The sequence below is a fragment of the Cryptomeria japonica genome, chromosome 10 (genome assembly GCF_030272615.1).
Source record: "Cryptomeria japonica chromosome 10, Sugi_1.0, whole genome shotgun sequence".
In the NCBI taxonomy this organism is placed as follows: domain Eukaryota; kingdom Viridiplantae; phylum Streptophyta; class Pinopsida; order Cupressales; family Cupressaceae; genus Cryptomeria; species Cryptomeria japonica.
This window is the reverse complement of record NC_081414.1, coordinates 429844686-429870147: the sequence shown is the minus strand read 5'-3', so window position 1 is coordinate 429870147 and position 25462 is coordinate 429844686. Positions and strand designations below refer to the sequence as shown.

Genomic DNA, 25462 nt, shown 5'->3' with positions numbered 1-25462 from the left:
GAGTGTGGAGGTGGAAACCGGCAAAGTAGAGGATGAAATTGAAATGCAGGACTGGTCGAAAAAAGAACTTATAAAAGGTGATTTGAAACATCTGGAAGATGTGATTAGAATTGTCAAAGATAAGACCGAGGCTGATAATGAAATCATCATCAATTGGGTTGCTAAAACTGAGAAGGCATTGAAGAATTTTATGAATCACAGTCTTGAGGTCTTGAGGATCTCGTCTCAAAATATGAATGCCTTGGTGGATTACTTGGAGAGGAAACAACAGAATAAGGATATGGTAATCATTGATGATATGTCGACCTCCACCTCTACTCCACAAATCTCTAGGCGAAGGACCAGGCAGATGACCAGTGATTTGGAGACTAAGACGAAAGACATTCAGCTGAAGCAAGAGAACAAAGATCTGAGAGAAGCCGCTAAGGCCATGATGCTGTTGGTTAAGAATACAGAGGAGTCCATAAAAGTTTTTATTTGATATCTAATGCTGGTTTTGGCTGCCAGTATTTCGCTGGCTTTGTGCTGTCCTTTTTTCCTAGCTGCTGGTTTTTCTTGCAGCTTTTCTGTCTAGGTCTTGTCTTCTCTAGTTTCTTTCATGCTTTTCCTTCGTATTGTAAGTGGGTTTCGGGTCCCTTAAAACCTGATTTTCCTTAATAAAAAACAAATCCACTTAATAACCGGTATGTATAAAAGAAAGTAACATCAAGTAATATTAATGCAACCACATGAATCAACACCATAACACAAAGATTTATACGTGAAAAACCTCAAAGAGGAAAAACCACGGTGGGATTGGAGACCCACAATATCTATCCACTGACCAACTGAATAAATATTATAAGAGGGGCCTGCACATGCAGGAAGGCACACTGCCTAGAACACACTGCTCATCCCAAAAGGAGCCTCACTGACTACAGATCCAAAGTACTGGATTACAAATAAAAAATAAACTTAGAATGAGCATCTGCTATGCTGTATGAGTTCTGGTTAAAGCACTATCTATACCGGTTATACTGTAACCTCCCTTACCAGTAGCTTAGATCGCTTCCCAAACCTCTAGACAAATAATCAAGACCAATTACAGATCTTTACATTCACATTCTATCAATCAAGATCTCGCTCACATACCATCACATAACCTATCACATCTCTTATCTGTCATATCCACAAAATGACCTAACCCAAACCGACTTATATACCCAATTACACGAATAAACACAAAATGCCTTATGTCGGCTTACAACCATGTTTCAAATGATAAGACACATGTCAGCCTAAACAAAATATAAACATGAAACAATATGATCGTTGCCGCTTCCACGCTTGCCAGATCAATCTCCTATGTCGGCCTTAGAATATCGGTTCCAAGTTTGCCGATTACATGCTTGTCGGTTCCCTAACTGCCGGTGAAGTGAATGTTGGTTACCTTGATTGCCAGATCTCCAATGAAGTGTGTTGTCAGCAATGATAACACCTATAACCCGGATGAGTGTCAATTGCCAACACTAAACACTTCATGTGTTAACATAGAGATTAGCGACACGAATTCAGATGTTGTTGCAGGTACAAAGTTGGAGAAGGATAAGAAACAAGTTGAAAGTATCTCAGAGATTGGTTGAGGATGACCATATCCCTTTGAAAATTCTTTCAAAGACTTATTTCAAGTATAATTTGAATCAATTATGGCTCCACAATAATTGAAGGTACCAACTCATGAGGGGCTAATTGACCTGTTTGCCATTTCCCCTCTTCAAAAGTTTGAATTGAGTGATATATTAAGTACATCTACCAAGAAGGGAATACATGCATGAACACATGAAGAAACCCAACCTTGTTGAGGATGCAGACAAGGTCTTGCAAGAAGGCCTCCCAAAAGTAAATATTGACACATCCTTGCCAAGTACTTAGCAACTGAAGTTGCTCATTACATTTATTTTAAAGATTATATATGAAAATTGAAGTCAAATACATAGAAGGATGCAAAGAATAAATTAAGTAATGTCTCTAACAAATGTGTTGTCACACATACCATACTACAGGAAAACCTGAAAACTTTTTAGAAGTGTATAAGTGAATCTATTGCATTGTACTAGTTTTGTCACAGATGGCCGGTATCCACTAAAAATATATAAAAGATCAAATACTCTCTTGAGTCAGAAATTGCTTAGTTTTCCAACACTCATGATCTAAAGAAGGATAAGGATGGAATGACTAGGGTGCAAATTGAGAATCTACATTTGCAGGTATAACAACATGTAGATCAAAAGGAACAAATCAAAAAATAGTATAATCAACTTAGAGACATTGTTGATCTGAGGCTTACCTCCCTCTCTAAGTTATTGGAGAAATCAGAGAAAATAGAACAAGAGATGAGAGCTCCCAACTCTATAGTTGAGGCAAAAAATCTCCTATTGAAGCTTGATTGTCAGAATCATCTTCTTGTCTTTGCTTGTAATGAGTGGATATCCACCTTAGCACAACTCAAAGTTATCTACAAGGACATCTTGTCTCCATCCTAGTGAGTTATTTTTCCAGTAAGAAATTATTTATGTTGTGATAAAGTTTTGTCATTTTCAGGTGCATTTACCTATAGCTCATAAAAGGATAACTCAATCAAGGGGATAATTTTTTGAAGAATATGCACATATTTAGGAGGAGAATGATCAGTGTAAATAGTACGCCCTTTGTCCTTGATTTCAAAGGGGATAAATAAGCTAAGGAGGAGTATATATTGATTTTTGTGTAGATATGTACATAGTGTTGCCATCAATAATAAAGGGGGAGATTGTTGGAGATTTGTTGATTTGAGTATGTGTATTTTGGCAATGTATGTCATCATTGACATCAACACTAATTTGTGATTGTGTTGTCACTTAGTTTGTGACAGAGATGAATATATATTATGATTTTTGGTATATTAGATGTCAGAATGATGTGATGTTGAAGGCATTATTTCAGATGTCAGTAAATTGAAGACATGGTGACAGATTGTTTGTGGTGCAACAATCATTTTGGGGGCTCAAGTGATGATTGCATATCTTCCCAGAGCACATGAATTGTGTTACATCTCTTGTTGTGTCATAAATTCATATTGATGATACTTGTGTTAAGCTTACTTGATTTGGAATAGAATTTGTGATTGTGTTATTTCAGTTTCACATCTGGTAGTTGACGGAAAAACTATCTAAGTGTTGAGTTTGTGAATTTACTTGTGTCTGTGGGTTAGTATTTTGCTTTACATTACATAAGGTTGTTGTGCGAATCTAGAATTTATTTTGGTGATGTTTTTTGTGCATGACATCAAGTTTTCAGCGGATTTGGTAACCTACATAAGAAGTTATACTTGTCAATCTTTTGGTTCCAATTTGTCAGAGGTGAAAATTTAGGCAGAAGAATGCTTCGCCTTCTCTCGCATGGACAATTGTGATAATGCAAAATTAGGAACGTGTTTGTGGACAATGTCTTGGACCTATGATACATTTTTAAGGTCCTTTGGTGATATGGTGAAAGAGTTGCTACTTATTGTTGTTCCACAGTCTATAGGTACTACAAAGCGCTTGATAGTTCAGTGATCTACTACTCGCGTATTGATTTCTTGTGGTCAACCACCTTGGGAGATGAATGTAGTGTGTTTGTTGTTGGGCCACATGTCTTCTCTAGTGGTTCACGTTATGTTTTGGTAGTTGGTTGTGTTGAAGATTAGTCTATTAGAAGCGATTACGATATTTGTGGCTGACCTAGTAAGCTCCTGTGATTGTGAATGGTCTGGATCGATTCCTTTTGGATTGAACACATTTTTTATGGTGCAATGTGATGTTTTTGAGGCCAACATGTGTTGGGTTGATCCACAACTTATTTTTGTGATGTTAAGTTATGTTTTATGGCCAACAATGAAGGATATATATAGGGAATCAAGTCATTATCGAATAATATATATATGATATATGATAATTATATAGTGTGAATATCAAAATTGATATGAAGTTTATGAAGTGTGCATAATTAGTTTGACAAAATTAGATATGAGCTTCAAAGAGGACTGCAATGTCAACATTTTATAATGCTTCATGTACAATAGTTCAACCAATGCTCATTGTAAATTTGAGATAGCTATTTTATTCTATCTTGTCATGGAGAAGTGATCTTTGGTTTGCAAGTCCTTGTATCTTGCCCTAGGGTAGTGTGCCTTAGCCTACAAGTCCAGGTGGCAGTGAGCCTCCTTGGTAGTGTGCCTAAAATAGATATTGCAATAGTTGTTTATATATATTGTGAGCTGATCCTCATCGTGGTTTTTCCCTCCTTAGTTTTTCCGCATAAAAATTTCGGTGTCTCTGTGTGGTGCATGCTTTGTTCTTTCTTTACTTCTACAAATTTGGATTCAATATTTTGAAGATTAGTGAAAGAATGAATTTTAGTGTATGCTGATTCACCCCTCTCTCTCAACATTCTTTTGTGTTCAACAAATCCCTCCAAAAGGGGCCCAAATTTGAATATGTTGGAGTGTTGGTTTTTGCCCTTTGTGATTTGGTCTTGATATTTTGATATGATTGTCAGAAGTTGGTCTAAAAGTGAAAATACCTTGAGAATCCTATATAAAGGCATCATCTCTAATTCATTTGGTCATCTTTTCATATCTAGCACTTTCATTCACAAGAATTCCTAAGCAGATCTAAGTATAAGGAGCATCAAACTACAACAACTTATCTTCAAGTATGTTTTCATGATGGATTTTGTTATGATTTGTCATATTATTGCAACTCTCTCTCTCTCTCTCTCTCTCTCTCTCTCTCTCTCTCTCTCACACACACACACACACACACACACACACACCTCGAGTTTGACTTAGGAAAACTCCTATACAACACAACATTTTTTCTCTTTTCTGTGTGTAGGTAATAGATCCAACTACCGAAAGTTGCAAATTTGCAGAGAGCAGATTGAGACATACAATTCCAGATTTTGAACATGCGAAAACCCTTAGACTACAAAAATTAGCGCTATAGTCCAACACTTTTTGGTTGTATTTGAGAGGAAGTGATCTATAAAGCATCTTGTTCTAGAATCCAATGTTTTAATTGACAAAAGCATTTCCAGGTTTAAGCTGCCTAGCACACTTGATCGACACCTTTAGCTCTAGATTTTAGTGACAGGGTCTTTTCTATATTTGTTTTCTAGATCCGTCCTTTTATGCTAGCTTTTTGATTTGTTTATGTATGATTATGCTGAATATTGTCTATTTTGCATCATTTAACCTAGTTCTTGCATATTCACATCAAATCAAAATGAAAAAATAATCACACGAAGTAGCCATCTCTCTTTCAGAACTGAAGTTAAATCTTGTTGGCTATTTCCCTAATGAATTTGATATTGACTTGAGATATTAGGTTCTTTTTTCTCAAAATTAAGATCCCATTTCTCATCATTCACATACCAATCCAATTGAAAAAAACTAACAACGATAAAATAAAAATAAATTTAATAGAGATTGGAAAACATGTTTACCTCCTGTAGGAAGAGGCTGTTGAATCTGGCTATATTCAATAAACAGTCGCCATAAGCGAGTTTTATATTCGAGAAGCGAGATGAGTACTTCATTTTCACGAAAGAAGTCCGCCAAATCAGCAGCAGCAGACTCTCTTAAACGATTTCTTCACAAGGAAGAATGTCGATTACCCTCTGCTTATCTTGATTCTTTTAAACCCACAAAGAAAGAAAGTAAGCATGCGAAGAAGGCATGGGAGCCTTTCTCTCAGGTTTCCCCGCTATCCAGAGACCTCTATCAGTTCCAGCTAGTTGGTTCCCATCCTGTAAGTTTTTCCATTATGCCTTTCGCTGCCACACTTTCTGCTGAAACAACACCTTTCATCTAATAACTCTCTATGCTATAATTTCATTTTTCTTAGAGTGGAATATGTGCTGTTGCTTCAAACTGGAAAATGCAATGATGAGATGCTTAGAGCCTGTAGAAGTCATTTGGCGATTGGATGGAGGCGTTGCAGGAAATTTCTATATTCGTAATGAAAATCTATTGTTATAGCTGGAAAATTCTGCATCAGGAAGATGCTACTCTTAAATCTGGGCAAATTTTTTAACTTTAACGCCGAAATCTGTTACTAACAGAGAAAAACATTTGTTTTTTTTAATTCTTGAACATAATCTGGAGCTCATGAAAACACATGTAAGCTATTTTAACAGTCAATCTACAGTTAAAACAACAAATATGGTGATAGGAAAGTTTCTTGAGACTTTTTGGTTGCCAACAGGGAACAAGGAAAATATTCTCCTCACTAGAAGCAAGAGCAGACGTAGACATTGAAGAATAATGGCATAGGAAAGAAGTCACACAAAGACACCCGCAGATAGTGTGAGAACCACAAGAGTAAGTGACGCAAAACAGATGAATGCTATGCTATGAAATCTTTGTTGATAAGAATTGCGAGACTTAGACACACTGCAAGCTTCTACGTCCTCATTTCCTACTGTGTGAGAGAAGGAAAGTGTAGAGCAATATTGAAAATTTACATTGCAAATAATAAAAATAAAAAGAATTTTACTATAGTCATTCTACTCCTATGACATTGAATAGATTGGCTTTATAAAGCCATTATTTTTTTTTGTTAAGGTAATAACTTTCCACCCAACTAACTAACTTCATAACTAGATTATTAAATGTAAACCTTATTTCCTAACAACGCTTCTTTAAGGTTTACATTATGAAAAAGGAAAAACAGGAAAAAACCTAATCAACATCAGCTTGAACTTCTCTGTCTGGGCAAATGTCTTGATTATCCAACTCTTCATCAGCATCAACCTAAACTTTTCTGTCTAGGCAAATGTCTTGATCATCCACATTGCATCAACACCAATCCAAACTTCTCTTGTCTGGCAAATGTTTTGGTTACCCGACTGCATCAGCATCAACCGAGACTCTTCATGTTTGGACAAATGTTCTAATTGTCCAACTGAGCACTCAACTATCCATGGCCAATCTATGGATTCAATTATCTACAAACCAACAACAACCCACCGAGTTTGTGGATTCAACTATCAACAAACCAACAAATCACTGCATGCCCCCTCTTGCTCTTGAAAGGACTAGCGATGAAAAGATGCTTCTCATACAATGAATTATCTCTGAATGAGTAGCTAGTTCGGGATGATTGATGTCCTCCTGCCTCCATTTTCTCCAACCTCCAATTCTACTTATTTAATTCTTAGAGTAGATATGCATCTTCGTAGTCATTGTGAGGAGATTCTTGATTACACATTGCAACATTATACCTTTCTCCCTCTGTTTCAATAGCAATCATGATCTGTTTTTAACTTGCCATCAATAAGATCTCTAGCACGTCGAATGCAATTCACTAGAATGTGTCTTTTTTGATTACGATAGAAGCATTTGAAATTTTTCTTCCCCGTTGAAACATTAGTCTCCCTTTTGACAAACAAAGCAGTTTCCTCAAAAATTGAGTGAGTTTTAGTGACTCTTTTCTCTTCATCAATTAAGTAAGATATCACATTTTCTAAGCTTGGACTCTGATTCAATTTGTTTAAAGTAAACACGATATTGTCAAAACTTGAAGGCATACTATTTTATAAAATGGATTTGGCATCATCATCATCAACTGTACATTTTATTTCAGCAAGTCGATCAAGAAGAGAACAAAATGTACTAATATGTTGAACAATACTATCACCGTCTTTTATTTTCAAACTAAAAAGTCTTTGCATCATTCCCATTTTAGCACTTGAAGCCTATGAACCAAATAATGAATTTAGGCCTTCCCATATTTGGTTAGAGGTTTTTGTCAAATCAAAATGATGTAAATATGCATCAGATAACCCTAGTAGCTCTATTATCTTTTGCTACCTATTTTAATACTTCATCTGCATCTTGTGGTTTTTTATAGTTCCATTGACAATATCCTAGAGATCTTTTTCTACCAAATTCAAAACTAGTTGCACTTTAACTCGCCATGTATGAAATTCATGACCTTCAACTTTGGAATAACATATTGTTTCTCCATTTTATGTAAAATCAATTTAATCATTTATCACTCATTTTTATTTAATAGGAACTAATATTAAGTTCCTGTTATAAGGCAATAGAGAGGCCACTAGCACATACCTTGATTTTGATGAAATAAACAAATGAACTCAATTCCAATTTTCTTTTAAAAATCCTTCACCAAATGAAACCCTAGGATGTTCTTTTTTCAATGCCTCCACGCTTCAGCAGATGGACAAACTTCTTCTATTCTCCCATACATCCTTTGTACAACAGATTTTTATCAAATTGCCATAAAGAACTATGCTTATCATTAAATTTAAGATTATTGGCTTTTTATCTCCAAGAAATGTGCATTGAAGACCAAGAAACAACAATCACAAGAATAAAATTGATATACCATAAAGCAAAAAACAGGAGTTTCATGTAATTATCTGAGACATCATTTCCTCCATAATGAGAGCCACTGCTGCAACTTTTAGTGAAATTATCTGCAACTTCATGCAATTTAATCTCAAAATGATGCACTGTCTCACATAGGTGTCCTAAATCTTTGCAGCATCAATATCTCTAGGCAACCGTCTTCCATTCACTTCACAGGCTCAAAAATAACCACTCTGATACCAATATAGAGCAATATTGAAAATTTACATTGCAAATAATAACAAAAATAAAAATAATTTTATTCTAGTCATTGTAGTCCTATTACATTCAACGGATTGGCTTTACAAAGCCATTATTTTCCCATTACGGGAATAACTTCCCAACTAACTAACTTATCCTAATAGGAAAGTACAACACAGATGGAGATCCATGTTCCACTGTTGTCACTACACCAGTGCTGCCACAAGAGGACAAGGAGCTCCTCCTCCACTCATAGATGCAAGTGAATGGGAAGACTCTAGATTTCAGCATGGATAGTGGTGGTCAAAGAACATGATGTTTGTGGAAACAGTTAAGAGACTATGTTTATCAGTGGGACCTCTCCCATAGCCACACTCCATCAGTTGCATAAATTAGGGTAGAGAGATTCCTTTCAGTTGAAAATGCTGCCTGCCCCATTCCATCAGACCATACAAGGATGAGGTGATCTATGACTGATGCAGATTTTTCTCTGATTTGCAAGGATACTCTAGTTGCAGCTCATAACAGTGGACTAACACTCTTTTTCTGAGCTTGATTATGTACAAATTCTATTCAATGGCTATCAGAGTCTAGTCCCTAAAATTCTCCAAACAATGTGGGTCTATTAAACAAGATTGATATTTTTAAATAGAAAAGCTTCTAAATGATCCACTACAGCTGCCACCAATAGCAGTTACAACAAAATTTCCAAAAATATCTAAGTACAAAAAGGAAACTGATGGATGGTGGGAGACATGGCATTAAAGACACTCTATGTCATCCTCCCCATCTTGTAGAAATTTTGAACTTCCTAGTTCAAAGAACTCAAGAATCCAACTGACATGGCTTGCCCTTTCACCACGTTAGATACTTATGCAATTTTTCACATAATTTGTTCCTCTACTTCCAGCCTCATGTTACACCATAAATCCTTTACCTCTACTCATTTGTTCACTTTCTATTTTACCATTTTCTTGTAGGCTTAGACCCATCTCTACCGGTCTTTTTCTATCACAAGCCATTTTTTCTTTCCTCATTGCTTGTCCAACCTTTTGTTGCACCTGCAAACAAATAGCCAAAAACATAAATCAGGTTAAAGGGAATAATTTTTGTACATAGGTGCTTCCTCCTCTGCATTATGCCATTTAGGCATGCTTTCCAATTCTTCTTTGTAGCTTGTATCTTTTCCATGGTTTGTTGTTGTATTGCAGACTGTCAAGAGTCCATTTTTGTATTCATCTATTTTCAGTAACATATCAGCTTCTGGCATGCTCGCAATATCAGGCTCTTCACGTTTATTATTTACATTGTCATCTTTGTTAACGAGGACTTCTTCTCCATCATCAAATATGAGGCCTCCAAAGATGGAACCTTTAATGTTACTTCATCTCTAATGTGGGTAACACAGCTCAATATCTTCATTCCCACTCATCCTCTTAATCTTCATCCAATTCATTATCTCCCCTCTCTCAAAATCTTTGTAGAGCACATTTAAGGGCCTTCTATCCACTAGTAATTCAGGCAACTCCTCAAAGGATTTAATCTTTCCCTGTTCAAACAGTTCCATCCCTTTGCTAATCCTAGACTCTATGACTTTCTTCTTTGAAAATAACTCTTGCTCATGTGGTGAGTATTTATTCCTACCAATCTCTTTTGTTTTCTCACAAACCTTGAATGCCTTTGCTTCAGCTTTCTGTTTTTTTGCTTCCCCATTATTACTTGCCTCATAATGTTCCAACATCCAGTATAATTCCTCCAACTAAATTCCAACTTTGGCAATTTCTTTTGCTTGTCTCTTCCTTTATCTCGTTTCTTCTTTCAACCAAGTTCTTCTCTTTGTTACATCCTGAAACAACTCCATCTCTACATCTACAGCCATAACCTCAATTCTCCTTTGAGCTAATTTGAACTCCCCTCATGACTTCTCTACTCCCCATCGCAGGATGCTTTCAAACTAAAATTGATGCAGTTTTTTCTTTGATCTGCTAGAAAAGCTCTAGCTGCAGCCTCATAAGAGTGAGCAGGGAATTAAAATAAACAAACAACAAAATTAGATCATAATAAATTGGACAAATACTCTTATTTTTGAGCTTGATTACAACACAAAGTCTATTCAATTGCTACTTCAGCGCACCCCTCTAATAAACAAAGCTAGTATTCTAAAAATAAAAGCACCTAAATGACCCACTATAGCAGATACCAATTGTTACAACAAAATTTCCAAAAACATGTAAGCACAAAAAGAAATTGATGAGTAGTGAGAGACATGGCATTAATGGCACTCTAATCAATGACATGGTACCCTTGCAAGTTTGTATTTGGGGCAGCCCTAAATTTGGATATGCCATGACATCTATAAGGCTAGGCCTTAGAGTGTCATGATCACATTGAGCAATGAGCTCCATAATAGCAATTAACAGGAATAAAACATGAGAAACTGCAATTTCTCAAAAATTGGATCTCAAACCAATTTTTTCCTATAAAAAAATCATGGGTTTTTCATTAAATTGTGATGCACCATTATTTCCTTCTTTGAACTAATAAAATTGCTAAGTTTTGTGATAAGCTCTGCAATAAATTGAATATTCTGATTTTCTAGGGATTTTTTCCAATTTTTTCATTGTGGTAGAAAGTGTTGGTGTAAATAATTATTCATCATGGATATTATTACACCTTACTTAAGTTTACTTAGGAAATGCATTTCATAGTAGTTTGGGTATGACACACTTGGGTGTTTGTGCCACATTGGGATAGTGTGTGTAGGAGAATTTCCACCTTTTATGGTGTGATCTTGTTGTTACACTCCACATTCAGTGGGTGATCCACCTCATGTGGAATATTATATTGTTTCTCCTACCTACCCACACCTATTTCCTACCCACCCTTGTTTCTTATTGAGCCACATGTCATGTTTGTGTGCTCACATATCCATATAGCCTTACCTATATAAGGAGGCTCATATTCATTGTATGTAATTGAACGATTGATGATCCAGTTGATCAGCATTTTCATCTTGATAGAATACAGTTTATTCTTATCATATATTTTGTTCTCTTTTATTTGTGCTTTCCATTGCCTCTTGATCTTGGAAAAATCTCACATGGTATCAGAGCTGGTCCATGTCTCACATGGTATCAGAGCCATTAGCGTGTCATTGGTTTGCTAATTGAGAGAAATTTGATGCTATTTGGGGTTGTGTATTTTGGAGTTTTCTATTGCAGGTTATTATTGAAGCTTGATGGGTGAAATCTGAGGTTACCATTGGATTTAGGAGGTCCAAGAAAGTCAGTTTTGCCTTTTGTTTCATCAAAATCAGACTTCGGAGGCCAAATCTAGAGGCATTTGAAGTTTGACGCTGCGACGGAAATTTTCCAGAAATTATAATTTTGTAGGCAATTTTCAAATAGCGATATCTCACTCATTCGGACTCGTTTTTTCGAGCAATTTTTTTTGTTTTGGGGTAGAATTTCATGATCTGGACAGTGGTGCAGGAGTTTTCTGATTTTCGGATATAGGTTTTTCGGAAATCATGAAATCCCGATTTTTACAACTTTGGAGGCTTCGTTTGGGCTCATATGGACTCCTTTTCAGGTGCCGTTTTTTTTGAAAGTGCATATTTTTTCATCTACTTTCATAATCTGCCATCTATTTGCAGTGATTTTAAGTAGAAATAGTACTTTCAGTATTTGGCCATTTTTGGCAAATTTGGTACTTGCATTTTGCTTGGATCTCAGTTTAGATCACTAGCAGTATTTGTTGAAGTCTCTTAGATCTCATTTTTGAGAAGTTGTAAATTGAACTCAGAAGTCCACTTTGCCTTGTTTTGCAAGTGGCCCATTGTATACGCACTAAGTATAAAGTGCCAAAATCACTATTTTGGGGGGATTTCTTGATTGAATATTTTGGGGGGGGTGTCTTGTGTGATTGTGCCTCTCTCTATCTTGTGTTTTTTCATTTTGGTGCTATGGGTTCTCCTAAATTTCCACTTTTAACTCCTCATAATTATGCATCATGGAAAATTAAGGCATGGAGTAAACTAATGGAAAAATGACTCATTCATTATGTAAATGAAACTATTACAGCACCACCTGATCCTAAGGCTGATCCTAATGCTCAAATTGAATGGCTTACTAAGAATGCTATGACACTTGGAACACTTAGAAAGTATGTATCAGATGACCTCATTTTTCACATTGATAAGTGTACAACAATTAAAGAGGCTTGAGATACTTTTAAGAAATTGTACGGTCAAGTTGATGAGATTAAGGGCTACAAGCTTGATAGTGAACTCACAACTTTAGATCCCAAGGATTTTGATACAATCCAAGATTATATCACAAAAGCAACTGAGTTAAGAGCAAAGCTAAAGGATTGTGGAATTGACAAAAAGGATGCTCAATTGGTTTATAACTTGTTGGACAAGCTTCCTTCAGAGTATGGAGCCTTTGCATCTAGCTTTCACACCATAGGTTAGCTCAAGGTTCCTCATACACTTCTCCCTCATTTGATTCATTTACAGAGATGTTGATACTTGAGCAATCTAAGTTGACCACGATGAGAATTCTCAAATCTTTAAAGGCACAAGCTTTGGTGGCTAACAAAGAGAATCAAAGTAATCAAGGAAAAGGCAAGAATCAAAAGCAACCTAAGTCTAAACCACAACAAGATGGAGCACAATCTTCCTCTCCACAACAAGGTGATTCACCATTCTCACCTAAGAGGAAATCATACAAGGACAATCTTTTTTGTGGATATTGCAAGAAGTCAAGACATGATGAACATCATTGTTATAAGAAGGATATTGATGAGTTGAAGAATCTTCTTGAGAAGAATAGAATCAACCTACCTTCTAGAATGTCTACATTGGCTTCTTCTTCCAAGGATAAAGGAAAGGATCACTCTTTTGGGATAGATAAAGGAAAGGGACAAGCTCTTTGTGCTACTACAAGTCATGATTCAGGGAGATGGCTTCTAGATTCAGGGGCTTCTCATCATATGGCATCTTCACAGTCTATGTTTTCTACATTTGAGCCTTGCCACATGCCGCAGATTTTGATGGGCAATCATACATACATGGATGTGATTGGGAAAGGATCTATTGACATTGGCGATAACTCCTTCAATGATGTGTTGTGTGTACCCCACTTGACAAATAATCTTCTTTCCATCTATCAAATCACACATGGGGCAACTAGGAAAACTGTGGAGTTCACACGTGATTCAGTTCTCATTAGAGACTTGGAGAGTGGAGCTATCATTGCGACTGAGGTGGTTGATCATGCATCTCGGTTGTACTCTTTTTCAGATTTTGGTCCTATTGATAAGGTTGGTTCTTCCTATGTTGATGATTCAGATTTTGAAGAGAACTTTGGGCATCTGAACTTGGGGATTCTCACATGTGACCCCATTCTTGAGCCTTGCATTTCATCTCCTTCTATTGATATCACACCACCTATTGCACCTGATGATGCAGCTAGTGCGACAGTTTTGCCTTCTTATGATTCAGTGCAACAGGATATTTCATGTCTTCCAGTTTCAGTTGATTGGGATGCCTACTTGATAGACATTGCAGGTTTGTTTGTGGACTCCTACATTGCAGATTTGGGAGATACCATTGATGACATTCATCTTCTCTTTGATGAAGATGATCCTTCTTTGATTGTTGCGAGGGATCACTCTGACCCTCTTGTGCATTCTCTACATGATCAATCTTTAGAGGTTGACATGATTGTGGATACTTTTGTACCACACTTGGAGGAGGTCTCTTTAGCTTTTGAGGAGACATATGAGTCTTTGGATATTGTTCTGCATTCATCTCCACTAGATCTTGGAGTGCCTTTTTCAGCAGTGTGGCACAGTTTACCACCTTTGGAGGGGGTACCTTTCAGCATTGACATGGGGACACTTGAGCAGTTTTTAGAGATTCCCTTCGTCATGAGTATTTTTGCTTCATCTTCCCTTCATGGTTGGGGAAACTTAATGGATACACCTTTGGTTTTGTTTCTTCCTAAGGGGAGGAATGTTGTTCGACGTTCATGGAGTAGTTTTTTCATTCATCTTCGAGCTTCTATCGTTGGTGCAGATTCCAGATTGAGGGGGGCTTCCTAGTCTCTCTTCTTCTTCTCTCATATGGGGGGGACTTTTTCCTCACATGGGGTTTTGTCCTTCACATACTTCTATGAGAGTTCTTTGTATCTAGTTTTCATCTCTGTTTTGGGGGAGGGTTTTTTCCCATTGGGTTTTTCTCTCTTTCCCCACTTTGTGAGAGATTTCTTTGCATTGGTTTTCATGCATTTGCATTTGTACATGGGTACCTAACATGGCCTCGTAGCCGGGACCCATCTTGCATTGCTTAGTTGCATTGTAGACTTTAGTGCATTCCCCTAAGTTGACTTAAGGGGGGGTGTTGGTGTAAATAATTATTCATCATGGATATTATTACACCTTAAGTTTACTTAGGAAATGCATTTCATAGTAGTTTGGGTATGAGACACTTGGGTGTTTGTGCCACATTGGGATAGTGTGTGTAGGAGATTTTCCACCTTTTATGGTGTGATCTTGTTGTTACACTCCACATTCAGTGGGTGATCCACCTCATGTGGAATATTATATTGTTTCTCCTACCTACCCACACCTATTTCCTACCTACCCTTGTTCCTTATTGAGCCACATGTCATGTTTGTGTGCTCACATATCCATATAGCCTTACCTATATAAGGAGGCTCATATTCATTGTATGTAATTGAACGATTGATGATCCAGTTGATCAGTATTTTCATCTTGATAGAATACAGTTTATTCTTATCATATATTTTGTTCTCTTTTATTTGTGCTTTCCATTGTCTCTTGATCTTGGAAAAATCTCACATGGTATCAGAGCTGGTCCATGTCTCACACAAAGTCATAAAGTTTGTTGGATTTCATCCAATATGTTCATAATCCAACAGTTATTATTTTTTGATCTGCGAATCATGAGTAGGTCCCAATCCCATTATATTAACATAGAATAACATATACATAAGCCATAGGCTTGCTCTACAAATATAGAGTTTACAAAATGGCTACATAGCTATATCCTTAATCAATTGAATCCTAGAACTAGATGAGAGAAATCAGACCTAAACCAAAACGATGCAACCCTATACCCTAACATATACAAACCCTATGTCATGTCAAAGCTAGATGACAAACTCAATTATACCTAGAGCCTAGACAACAATCTAGCAACATATTAACATGTATACATTTCTAGTTGTCAAAACAAGAAATAATAGAACTTAAACCCCAACCCAAATAGAGCTAAGTTGGCTTGGTCTTTGGAGGCACCATTGGATACACATTTTACCATCATCCACCACCACCAACAACTCTAGTGTAGCCCCGCAAATTAATGTCTTAATCATTGCCTTGACCCTAGGCATGCTATCCACCCTTGCCACCTCCAAAGTCATTCGCAAGGGATCTCTCATGGCAATGAAATTTTCCCTAGGTTGGAGAGGGCCCTTGTAGAGAGCAAGATGGAGAGACACTCATTCCACCTCATTGATCAAGGAATAAATTTTTTCCATGAGCTCTAGAAAGATCCCCATTGGGATGAGTGCTTTTGTGTTTAAGCCACTAGACATCAATTTAGCAAAATCTAGGACTAGCTCAAGATTCCTTTGTCAATCTAGTTTGAAGTAGCACACAACAAACATGCTAATTGTGGCCTTTTCACAAAGATAGGACTACAACTTCGTAATGAATTGTCTATTTTGACACAAGCCCTATCATCACTCACATGAAATCCTCACCAAGAACAATGGCTATGGCTAGGCTGACCATGCCTAAACAATTTGCAAGGACTTGACCAAGCCTATGCTTTGGGACCTTGGCTTTGAAGGGCATCTTTGTTTTGCCATTTTCTTGACAAAATTGATTGGAAAGCAAAGAGTAGGTGGAAAGTGGCAGAAAACTGAGGATCAATGCAATCCAACCTAGAGCCTTCTACAAATAATGGTTTGCATGTGTGTAGGAACTTCCTCATATGCTTGATACTAATGGAATGTGCAGGCTGTTACACGATCATGGGACAAACATCCCACACCTCACTTAATTACCATTTAAATGTTATGTGCTCCATATTGCCTCATCAAAAGGCTAATCATTTGCATTTTTTGAGACCACAATTACCTTGATGTCTTCAGTAACCAAATTATCCAATCTTTTTGCTACATTGTTGTTTCTCTAAAGTAATGTCTAATCTCATAGCTAGTGATACCCTCCAGTAGGTTTCAGGCTTCCTACAAAATATTTCACTATTTCCAATTAGCAGTATTCTCAGTCTTTATCCCATTTGTAGCGATCATTGTGTCCCCTTGGATGATGAAATTGAAATGGGTGCATTTTGTTGCTACTAAGATGCCCGAGACCAAGGCTTGGGCCTCTACCTTGATTTTGGTACCATCTGAGTTTCTTGTAAGCTGTGAAGATGATGGAACCATTTTAATGTTTTATTAAGCAACCAATGCCATAGGGACTCAAATTACACATAGAGGTGCCACCAAAATTTTGCTTCAAATAAAAATTTAGAGAAGTCACCCATTTCATTTTTGAGTTGCAAAATTAGAAGAATGAACACCCAAAGGCCCATGAATGAGGGAAATCCAATAATTATTAATAAAATCATTAAATTTCATTGTTATATTCGCTCGAGCAAAGAAAATTTGTTGATATTTTCAGCTGTATTAATATCATTTTGTCATTTTTGGTTGGCTTTGTCCCTACAATTTGATTTCTAAAATTTGATTTAGGGACAATAGATTGCTGCCATTTTTATTTTTTTAGGATGTCAGCCTTTGGAAGATGATGGAGTACATTAGCAATGGAGATTTGGAGGTGGTCGTGAGAGGGTATAGCAAGATGCCAGGATGAATACCTATTATTGTCAGCCTGCACAATAGTAGGAATTGATACTAGGTTGACCTTTAATGCTCTTAGGTCTGCTTCTATGGTGTTCCCCAAAATGATGATGGTTACAATACTTGCATCCCATCTTCTTTGTTAATGTTCGAAAGTAGGACACACATACCACCTCCTCTTAGCCCTAGAGCTCTTGAGCCATTGGATGTCCTTTAAAGTTTAACATATATTATAAAATTAATATATATCTTAATATTTTAATTAAATATGTTATATTTAAAATTATAAAAAATTAATTTACTATTTCTTTTTTAATATACCAGACTTAAATTTTATTATTTTTAATTTAATATAATATTTCTAAATTTTATTTAATATATTAAAATTTCAATGTTTTTTATTTTAATCCAATATTCTTTGTTTGACTTTTAGTGTTTAGATGAAGGTGGACATATCTATTGTACACTTGATTTCTCCAATGGATGGATTTTTGAAACTTAACTTTAATGGTGCGACATAAGGGAATCCATGTTTTTAGGTATAGGACGTGTCATTTAGAAACAAGAACGATGAAGTTATGGTGGCAGCATCCAATAAATTGTTACAAGGATTAATGACAAGGATAAAGCTTAGACTTTGATCCTTGGCCTTTTGATGGCTTCTAAGTATGGTTGCTTAGATTTGATGATTGAAGGGTATTCAATGGTCATTGTTAATGCTATTAAGCATCATTTGTTGGAAAACTAGAAATTGAAGAACATTTTGGTTGAGGCTTGGGTGCTTGTGAATGCTCTAGGTAAATTTAATTGCCTTCATTGCTATAGAGAAGGCAATAGGCTGGCAAATTGTCTTGCCAACCTCGCCATTGATAAGCCACTTGATTTCATTATATATAAATCTTTGTATAGTTGGAATGATGGAAAAATTAAAGGATGTATTCTACATGGAGTTGGTTAAGGGAAATGAATTTGTGGTTCCTTTTGGAAGCCAATCTTCTAAATGATTGCTTGGTACATTTAAGTGCTCTGGAGTGGAAATCCTATGTAAAAGGATATAGTTTCGCACAATTATCATGTGATCTTAATAATTCGATGCTGATTTGCATCAAGCCTATGTGATATAATAGTTCTTACTAACATGTTTTTGATGCAGGTTAATGATTGTATTGTAGTAATGGCTCTTATTCGATGTTGCCTCTCACATTTGTTTGTCATCAAATTGATCTTAGTGGGGTTGTCCTCTTTGTAGTTGTAGCAAATGAACATTGCCTTCTTGTGAAATTTCAATGGTGAACATGTTTAGTGTGAAACTCTATTCATGTAACAGAGAGATGCATTTTTCTACAAGGATTATTGGCTTTAGAATGGCTAGAGCTTTCAAGATTGCAAAGAAGGAGATTAAAAATGCTTACCATGTCATTTGGGTTGTTGATCTTGTGGAAGGCTTGGTTGACATGGATTGTGTTAATTCTAATATCACAATTCTATTTGTCCTTAAATTGCAACTTTTTATCAGGGACATGTCTTTGGTGCGAAAGTGAGCTGTGGTTCATTTGAATGAATTTTTTTTGTAAGGTCTTGATGAAGTAGTATAGATCGCAAAACTTAGGGCTCAAGGTGGTTCATTTTAAAAGATCTTTTCTATAGGGTCTTGATGAAGTAGTGTTTGGATTGAGGGATGTTTATGTGCCCTAGCAAGGTGTCATGAACGAAGTAAAATCCATTCACTAGGATAGTCTTCAGTTGGTTGACATGCTCTTGGAACTCCATGTCCAAAATCAACATTGCCTTGATTGTTCACAATCCGACAATTGTAATCATAGGGTTTGAAGATGCTGAAAACTGTGGTTAAAGCCCTTGTAATGTCCCCATTTTTAGTATAAGTGTTTTGTGCACAATTTGTAATGTCCCCTTTTTTTGGTTCTGTTGCAGTGCAGCTAGAGCTGATTTTCAGGGTTCATATCAGCTTGATCAGAGGAGTATTTCAATGTCACCAATGAGCTCAAATAGTTTAATGGAGTCATATGACACTTTCTGGAGGGATTTCGGACAATTTATGTATACTTACTATTAATAGTAAGTGTTAGTTTGGTCACTAACTTGGTTAGTTGACAATACTTCTATTTCGGGATGGTTGGTGATTGCATTAATTGATAACACCTTGGTGACTAGTGCCGTTTAGAGATATTATTTTAAACAACATCAAATTATTAAAGTTAAATTAAATATTTAACTTTATGCTATTTAAATTAAGGAAGTGACTTTATTTGGGCGCCTAAGGAGTTATAAGGTGTATTTTAATTTATCAGATAAAGTGATTTTTTAAAAAGTGGGCGCCAACTTAGGGAGACAAAAGGTGAATTAAAAATTAAATTTAAAAGTGCAAAAACCCTAATTAGGGTGTTGTACTTGGAGTTTATAAAAAGGGTTTTTGGAGCTCATTTGAGACATGTTGAGTTTATTATTTTTGATATTTCTCTATTGAGAAGAAAACCTTGTGTGGTTTTTGGAGTTGGACTTGGTTTGATTCAACCTTCATGAGGACAAAATCCCTTTTGGAGAAGACTAGCTCCGGTGGTGAAATATCTACCTTGGTTGGTAATTTGTTGGAGATATCTTACAGATATCTCACAGTGCATTTAGAGAAGTTTTCTTGGTTCATTCAGAGAAGTACAAGTATTTCACAATTCATTCAGAGAAGATCTACCCTGGTTGGTAATTTGTTGGAGATATCTTATAGGTATTTCATAATACATTTAGAGAAGTTTTCTTGGTTCAGTTTATTAGATTTGCAGACTAGATTTGTGGAAGTTTTTGAGCTGTGTGCCTGTGTACTTTGTTGAAGAATATTTAATATTTTTTAATGCTGTGAGTTTTGAATTTCCCAAGCTGTACCCTATCATTCAAAAATAAAATCATGAAGGGTCGTGGATTTCTTGGTTTGGCATATTGGCACTAAAGACAAAGCTGAATGAGACAAAAGCCTGGCCCATATTTCTTAGTCGCTGTTAAGGAGAATCAAATGATTTTACATTTCATGGAACATTAACTTTGGCGCATACATTTAGAAAAAAGGAGCCGATTTAATTAAAGGTGATAAAACCTCTTAATAATAGAAACAAGTCTAATTTGGGTGTGAGATTTAGAGAGGGACAAACACAAAAAATATCAATATGGTGCCAAGAATTGGAGGGTTAGTGAAATTGATGTGGAACCAAAGAGACTTGTTGGTCGCTATTCCTCTGAGATTTTATATTTTCACTCTTGGCATGGCTATACCTTTCTTTGGTGTGGAAGTTTGGCACTTGGTATTCATTGGCTTGGATGTGGGAGTTGGAATGTCCTAGCCACTTCAATATCTTCTTGGCGTGGAAGTTTTTGAGAGCTGTGAGATCTCTTTATGGCGTGAGATTACTAGAGCTTTGTGATTCATCGCTGCGTAGTTTAATTTGAATCATAAAGGATTGAAATTTCAGAATGTGGAGAGAGTATTTAACTTCTGCTTGGCCTTTGGTTCTCTTTCCTTGGCATCCATAGCATGGAGGATTGGATATCTTGCTTTGGTGTGGGAACTTGAGTTTATCACTTGGACAACATTGGTGCAGTCATTTTAGATACTCTTAGACATTGGGAGCTTCTTGAGTAGCTAATTATATAATTGTTTGAATCTGCCGTTAAGAGGCGTGGTCATTCCCTCAGTATTCAACTCCTCCATTAACGTGGGGGTCCTCTTCCTTGGTTTTAGCTCTTCGGCTTGGGCATAGACTAGTTCCTTATTGTATGATTGCTCTAGACTTTCCTTGGGTGTTGCACTCTTCAGATCCATATTTAATATCTATATTGGTGCAATAAATTGTCATTGCAAATCGGTTCAGGAATTACATTCAACTGTTACATTCTATTTGTGTGCATAATTGGTATTAAGTTTGCAATCTTGTGCTTTCTCTATTATTATTATGCAATTCTTTGATGAACATTGAATGAAATCAATATCAAAGTGAAAAACAATACATTGCAAGGAATCTGTTTGATGAAATTACTCTAAGGTAGAAGTGCAAAAATATTAGTAGCAAATTGGGTAGCTTATTAGACAATTAGCCTATTTTCCTAGTTCTTTCAGGAGGCTAATTGGTGTAAAACTCCAAAGTTCTTGGAGTGCACAAGTTCAATGTTGTAGGGTTTTTCTTTACGGGAATGAGTTTAGTTGGCAATGTGGATTATCGTGACACTTTCAAAACCAAATTTTTGACTTTTAGTGGGCTCTCCAAACTTCTTAGAGGAGCAATCTATTTTTAGTAAGTCACTTGGTTAACTCTGATTATCAACCCAAGTCTTCAATATCATGATGATGTGATTAGAGTTTGATTCTAATGCTGCTTCAGTGCTTTTCGTAACTTGGGTAAAATAATTTAAATATTCATTGAAGTTTCTAAGGTTATATTTATTATTAAAGTGACAAGTGTAATATCTTTTTAAAAAGGTATAAAGTTAGCTCAAAAGTGGATGTCTAGTTCATGGAGGGGCCTTTATACACAATGAAATCTTCTTAATTTTATATAAAGTCATTTTGGGTGATAAAGAGATTATTATAATTTTAAATTAATATTCCCTCCAAAAAGCTATATAAGGAGGATGTGGGCTCATTTGAAGGGTTAGACTTGTGAATGCTATTGTTATGCTGTTGGAATGAAATTGAATTCTTCTAGATCTTTTGAGGATGAAAACCCTTTCAAGAGCACTAGTTTTTGGGATGAAAGCCCCCCCTAGCTTAGTTCGTGTGAGTTCATCCATGAATCACCATTGCTACAGATTGAAGTTTTTTGACGTATTTCGAGGTGCAGATTTTGGGTTGTTTGTGAATTTTTTTGAAATGGTGATTTGGTGAATATTCCATGCTGGCCATACCAATTGGTGTTGGCAGGCCATACCATCCGTAGAGCCGTACACTTCATGCTTGGTAGTGCCAACTTCATTATAGGCAGAAGGGGTGGGTTTGTTATTCTAGTATTGCTCTTTGGATGCCATAGATATGTCATTGCACATCACATTTGTTGGAGGAAGTTGAAGAAAATACTAATGGGCCGTACCATCTGTCCTTGCATCATCTGTCTTTGCTGGGCCATATCCTTTCTTGGGAGACATGTGAGGTTGCCGTTCAAGTGCCTAGTTTCTGGTGCAGATTTTATCATGATTGATGGTGCCTAAGGTCTGTAAAAACATTCCAAGCATATATAGGGTGGACTCCATGGGTTTGGGTGAGTTTTGAATATATTTGTTCTTGCTGTTCATGTTCATCAGCAACTTAGAAAGCTGTTTCCAGATCCGTTGCAGCAGTTGTTTCTGTTTCAGTTTAATCTTTCTTGATCAGCAGTATTTTGAGGTGTGTTTGTTGGAGTTTTGAAGAGTTTCTTTCAATAGTATGCATGTGGGATTGTATATATGCATCTACATTGAGTTTCCAGAGCATAAATAGCAGTGTATCAGTTCTGACTTATCCGGATGGCAGAGGTTGTTTCCAAACCTGTACCAGCTTTCCATTTCATACACTTAGGTATCACATTGTTATTTCAAGATGGGTTAATGAGTACATGTTATTTGACACTATTGTGGGGTGTTTCAGTAGATCCGTCTAACATCAACACTTGTTTTTTTGGTCACCCAAGGTATCCCCACGACCCAATAACATCAACACTTGTTATCAGCAATTAATATTCTCATTTTGATGATTATGATGCAAATGTACTAATCCTGTAATGCTTCAGATGGTCATACCATCAAAAGTTATTATTTTCATGTATTCTATATTGTAACACTGGATGGTAGTACCGTCAGTGAGTTGCCTTTGATATTTGCTGATGTACTTACCCCACCGCACAAGTGGTTTAATCGTATTAATATTTTCCATTGAATAAGTGGATGTGCTCCCTTTTCTCTTACCATTGGATGAGTGGAAGAAGCTTGTTTTCATTTCAGTAATGTATAAGCTTTCCCACTGAAAAGTGGAATTGCCCTTGTAATTCCCACCAGATAAGTGGATGTTTAGTATTGGTTGGTTTGCAATCCGGTGCTTTCTTTTTAGCTGCTGCATTTTAGTTTTATTGTAATCCCAAACACCATATGTCTTACCTTGCCCATTCCAGAATCTGGGTGATTAGAAATTGAAAAGGAAGTTGCTTGTATCTTGTTTCCAATTACAATATTTTCAAAATAATTTAGGGGTGTATATTATAATCCTTGGAAAACAATTTGACAAAACCCTAGTGCTTATATTTGATGATGCCGGCCACAAAACACAACAATTGCTACAAAAATTAGTGGAATAAACAATCGGAAACTTTTTGCTTATTCCTAATATTTCATCCCCAAAATTGCACACAAAATATAAACCCTAGGTTACTGGCAACGTATGAAACAACAAACTCTAGCACAAGAAATTTACCAAAAATGCTTCACAAAAGCTGCAAACAAATGCTTGAAAAGACCGAAATCTACACATGATGATCTAAAATAATTAAAACAAATAGCTTTAAATCTGTAAAGTACCTTAGCAAGAGTTTGTAAAATGATTCCTAAATATTTTTAGCATTTTGATTTCCACCTTTTAGTGTGACACAAAAAGGAATAGATGTGGTAGAATTACTATTTGAATTAGAAGGGGAACCTTGTTGTAAGCAAAAACTAATGAAATATAGACAATATGTCCATGAACCATGGGGATGCGTCCCCCCCAAATCCCAAACATTTTGGGGACGGGGGACAAGGAGGGTATGGCCCCCCATCAAACCGCCGCCGTCACGAGGACGTGGGGGATGCAGCTGAGATAGAGAGGACGTCTCGGGGATGCCTAGGTGTCCATTGACTGTCTCAAGGACACGTAGGCGTTTCCCATCCATGGGCAGCCAAAAAAAGAACAAAATTAAAAAAATCTTTTTTTTAGATATATGAGCAAAGGGCTGAACCCTAATGGCGTAGATGATATAGATGATGCCATTGGCAAATTCTTCTTTTCTAATGGCATTCTATGTCATGTAGCTCAATCTCCTTATTATAAGGAGATGATGTTGATGGTAGCAAGGGGAGGACAATCATATGTGCCACTAGGGGAGACAAAATTGAGGACCACGATCTTGGATAAGAACTATTCCAAGATAAATGTGTTGATGGAGAAAATGAAGGAATGTTGGATGAAGAGTGGATGCAATATAGTCATGGATGGATGGACGAACATTACACATTGTCCACTCATCAATATCATGTTTACATGTATAGAGGGCCGATGTTTTCTTAAGGCAATTGATTATTCAAGGCATCACAAAGATGTTGATTTTCAGTCTTGGATCCTCAAGGATGCTCTTGAGGAGGTTGGGCCACAAAATGTGGTCCAAGTAGTGATAGATGCAACCCATGTGTGCAAAGTTGTGGGGAAATTAGTTAAGACAGCTTACAAACATATTTGGTGGACACCTCATTATGTGCATGCCATGAATAATGCACTCAAGGACATGGGGAAGATAGGGTGGACTAGAGTAGTGGTCAATGATGCTAGAGATGTGCAAATGTTTATCTGCAACCACCATACTTCACATGCAATCTTCAGGAGCTTCTCTAAGAAGTAGCTCTTGAAATTTGTTGACACCAGATATGCATCCTATCTCATTCTTTTGGAGAGATTGATTGAGTTGCAAGAGTCATTACAAGTCATGGTTATGGCAACATAATGGAATCGGTGGGCCTAGTCTAAGATAGAGTAGGGTAGTAGGGTGAAGGTTATAGTGAAGAGTGATGTTTTTAGAGTGATGCAAAATATAAAGTCTCCATCGTTACTCCAGTTGTCTACGTCATTAGATATGGGGATGCTGATGCACCTAATCTTGGAGAGGTGTATGAGTGCATTGATTCTATGCTTGACCAAATGAGGGATGCCGTG

General features: G+C 36.5%; 1 protein-coding gene across 6 annotated transcripts in view; it reads left to right on the top strand.

The window, feature by feature from the left end:
* The first annotated feature begins 5462 nt into the window (after positions 1-5462).
* Positions 5463-25462, top strand: part of LOC131075666 (uncharacterized) — a 103193-nt gene continuing 83193 nt past the window's right edge. For 2 of the 6 annotated variants that reach the window (XM_058012523.2, XM_058012514.2), the window contains exon 1: positions 5463-5810. In XM_058012523.2, coding sequence (XP_057868506.1) covers positions 5586-5810 — 225 coding nt within the window. In that variant the 5' untranslated portion in view covers positions 5463-5585. The remainder of the gene's footprint in view (positions 5811-25462) is intronic. The other 4 variants (XM_058012539.2, XM_058012529.2, XM_058012548.2 and 1 more) reach the window with 3 other exon arrangements.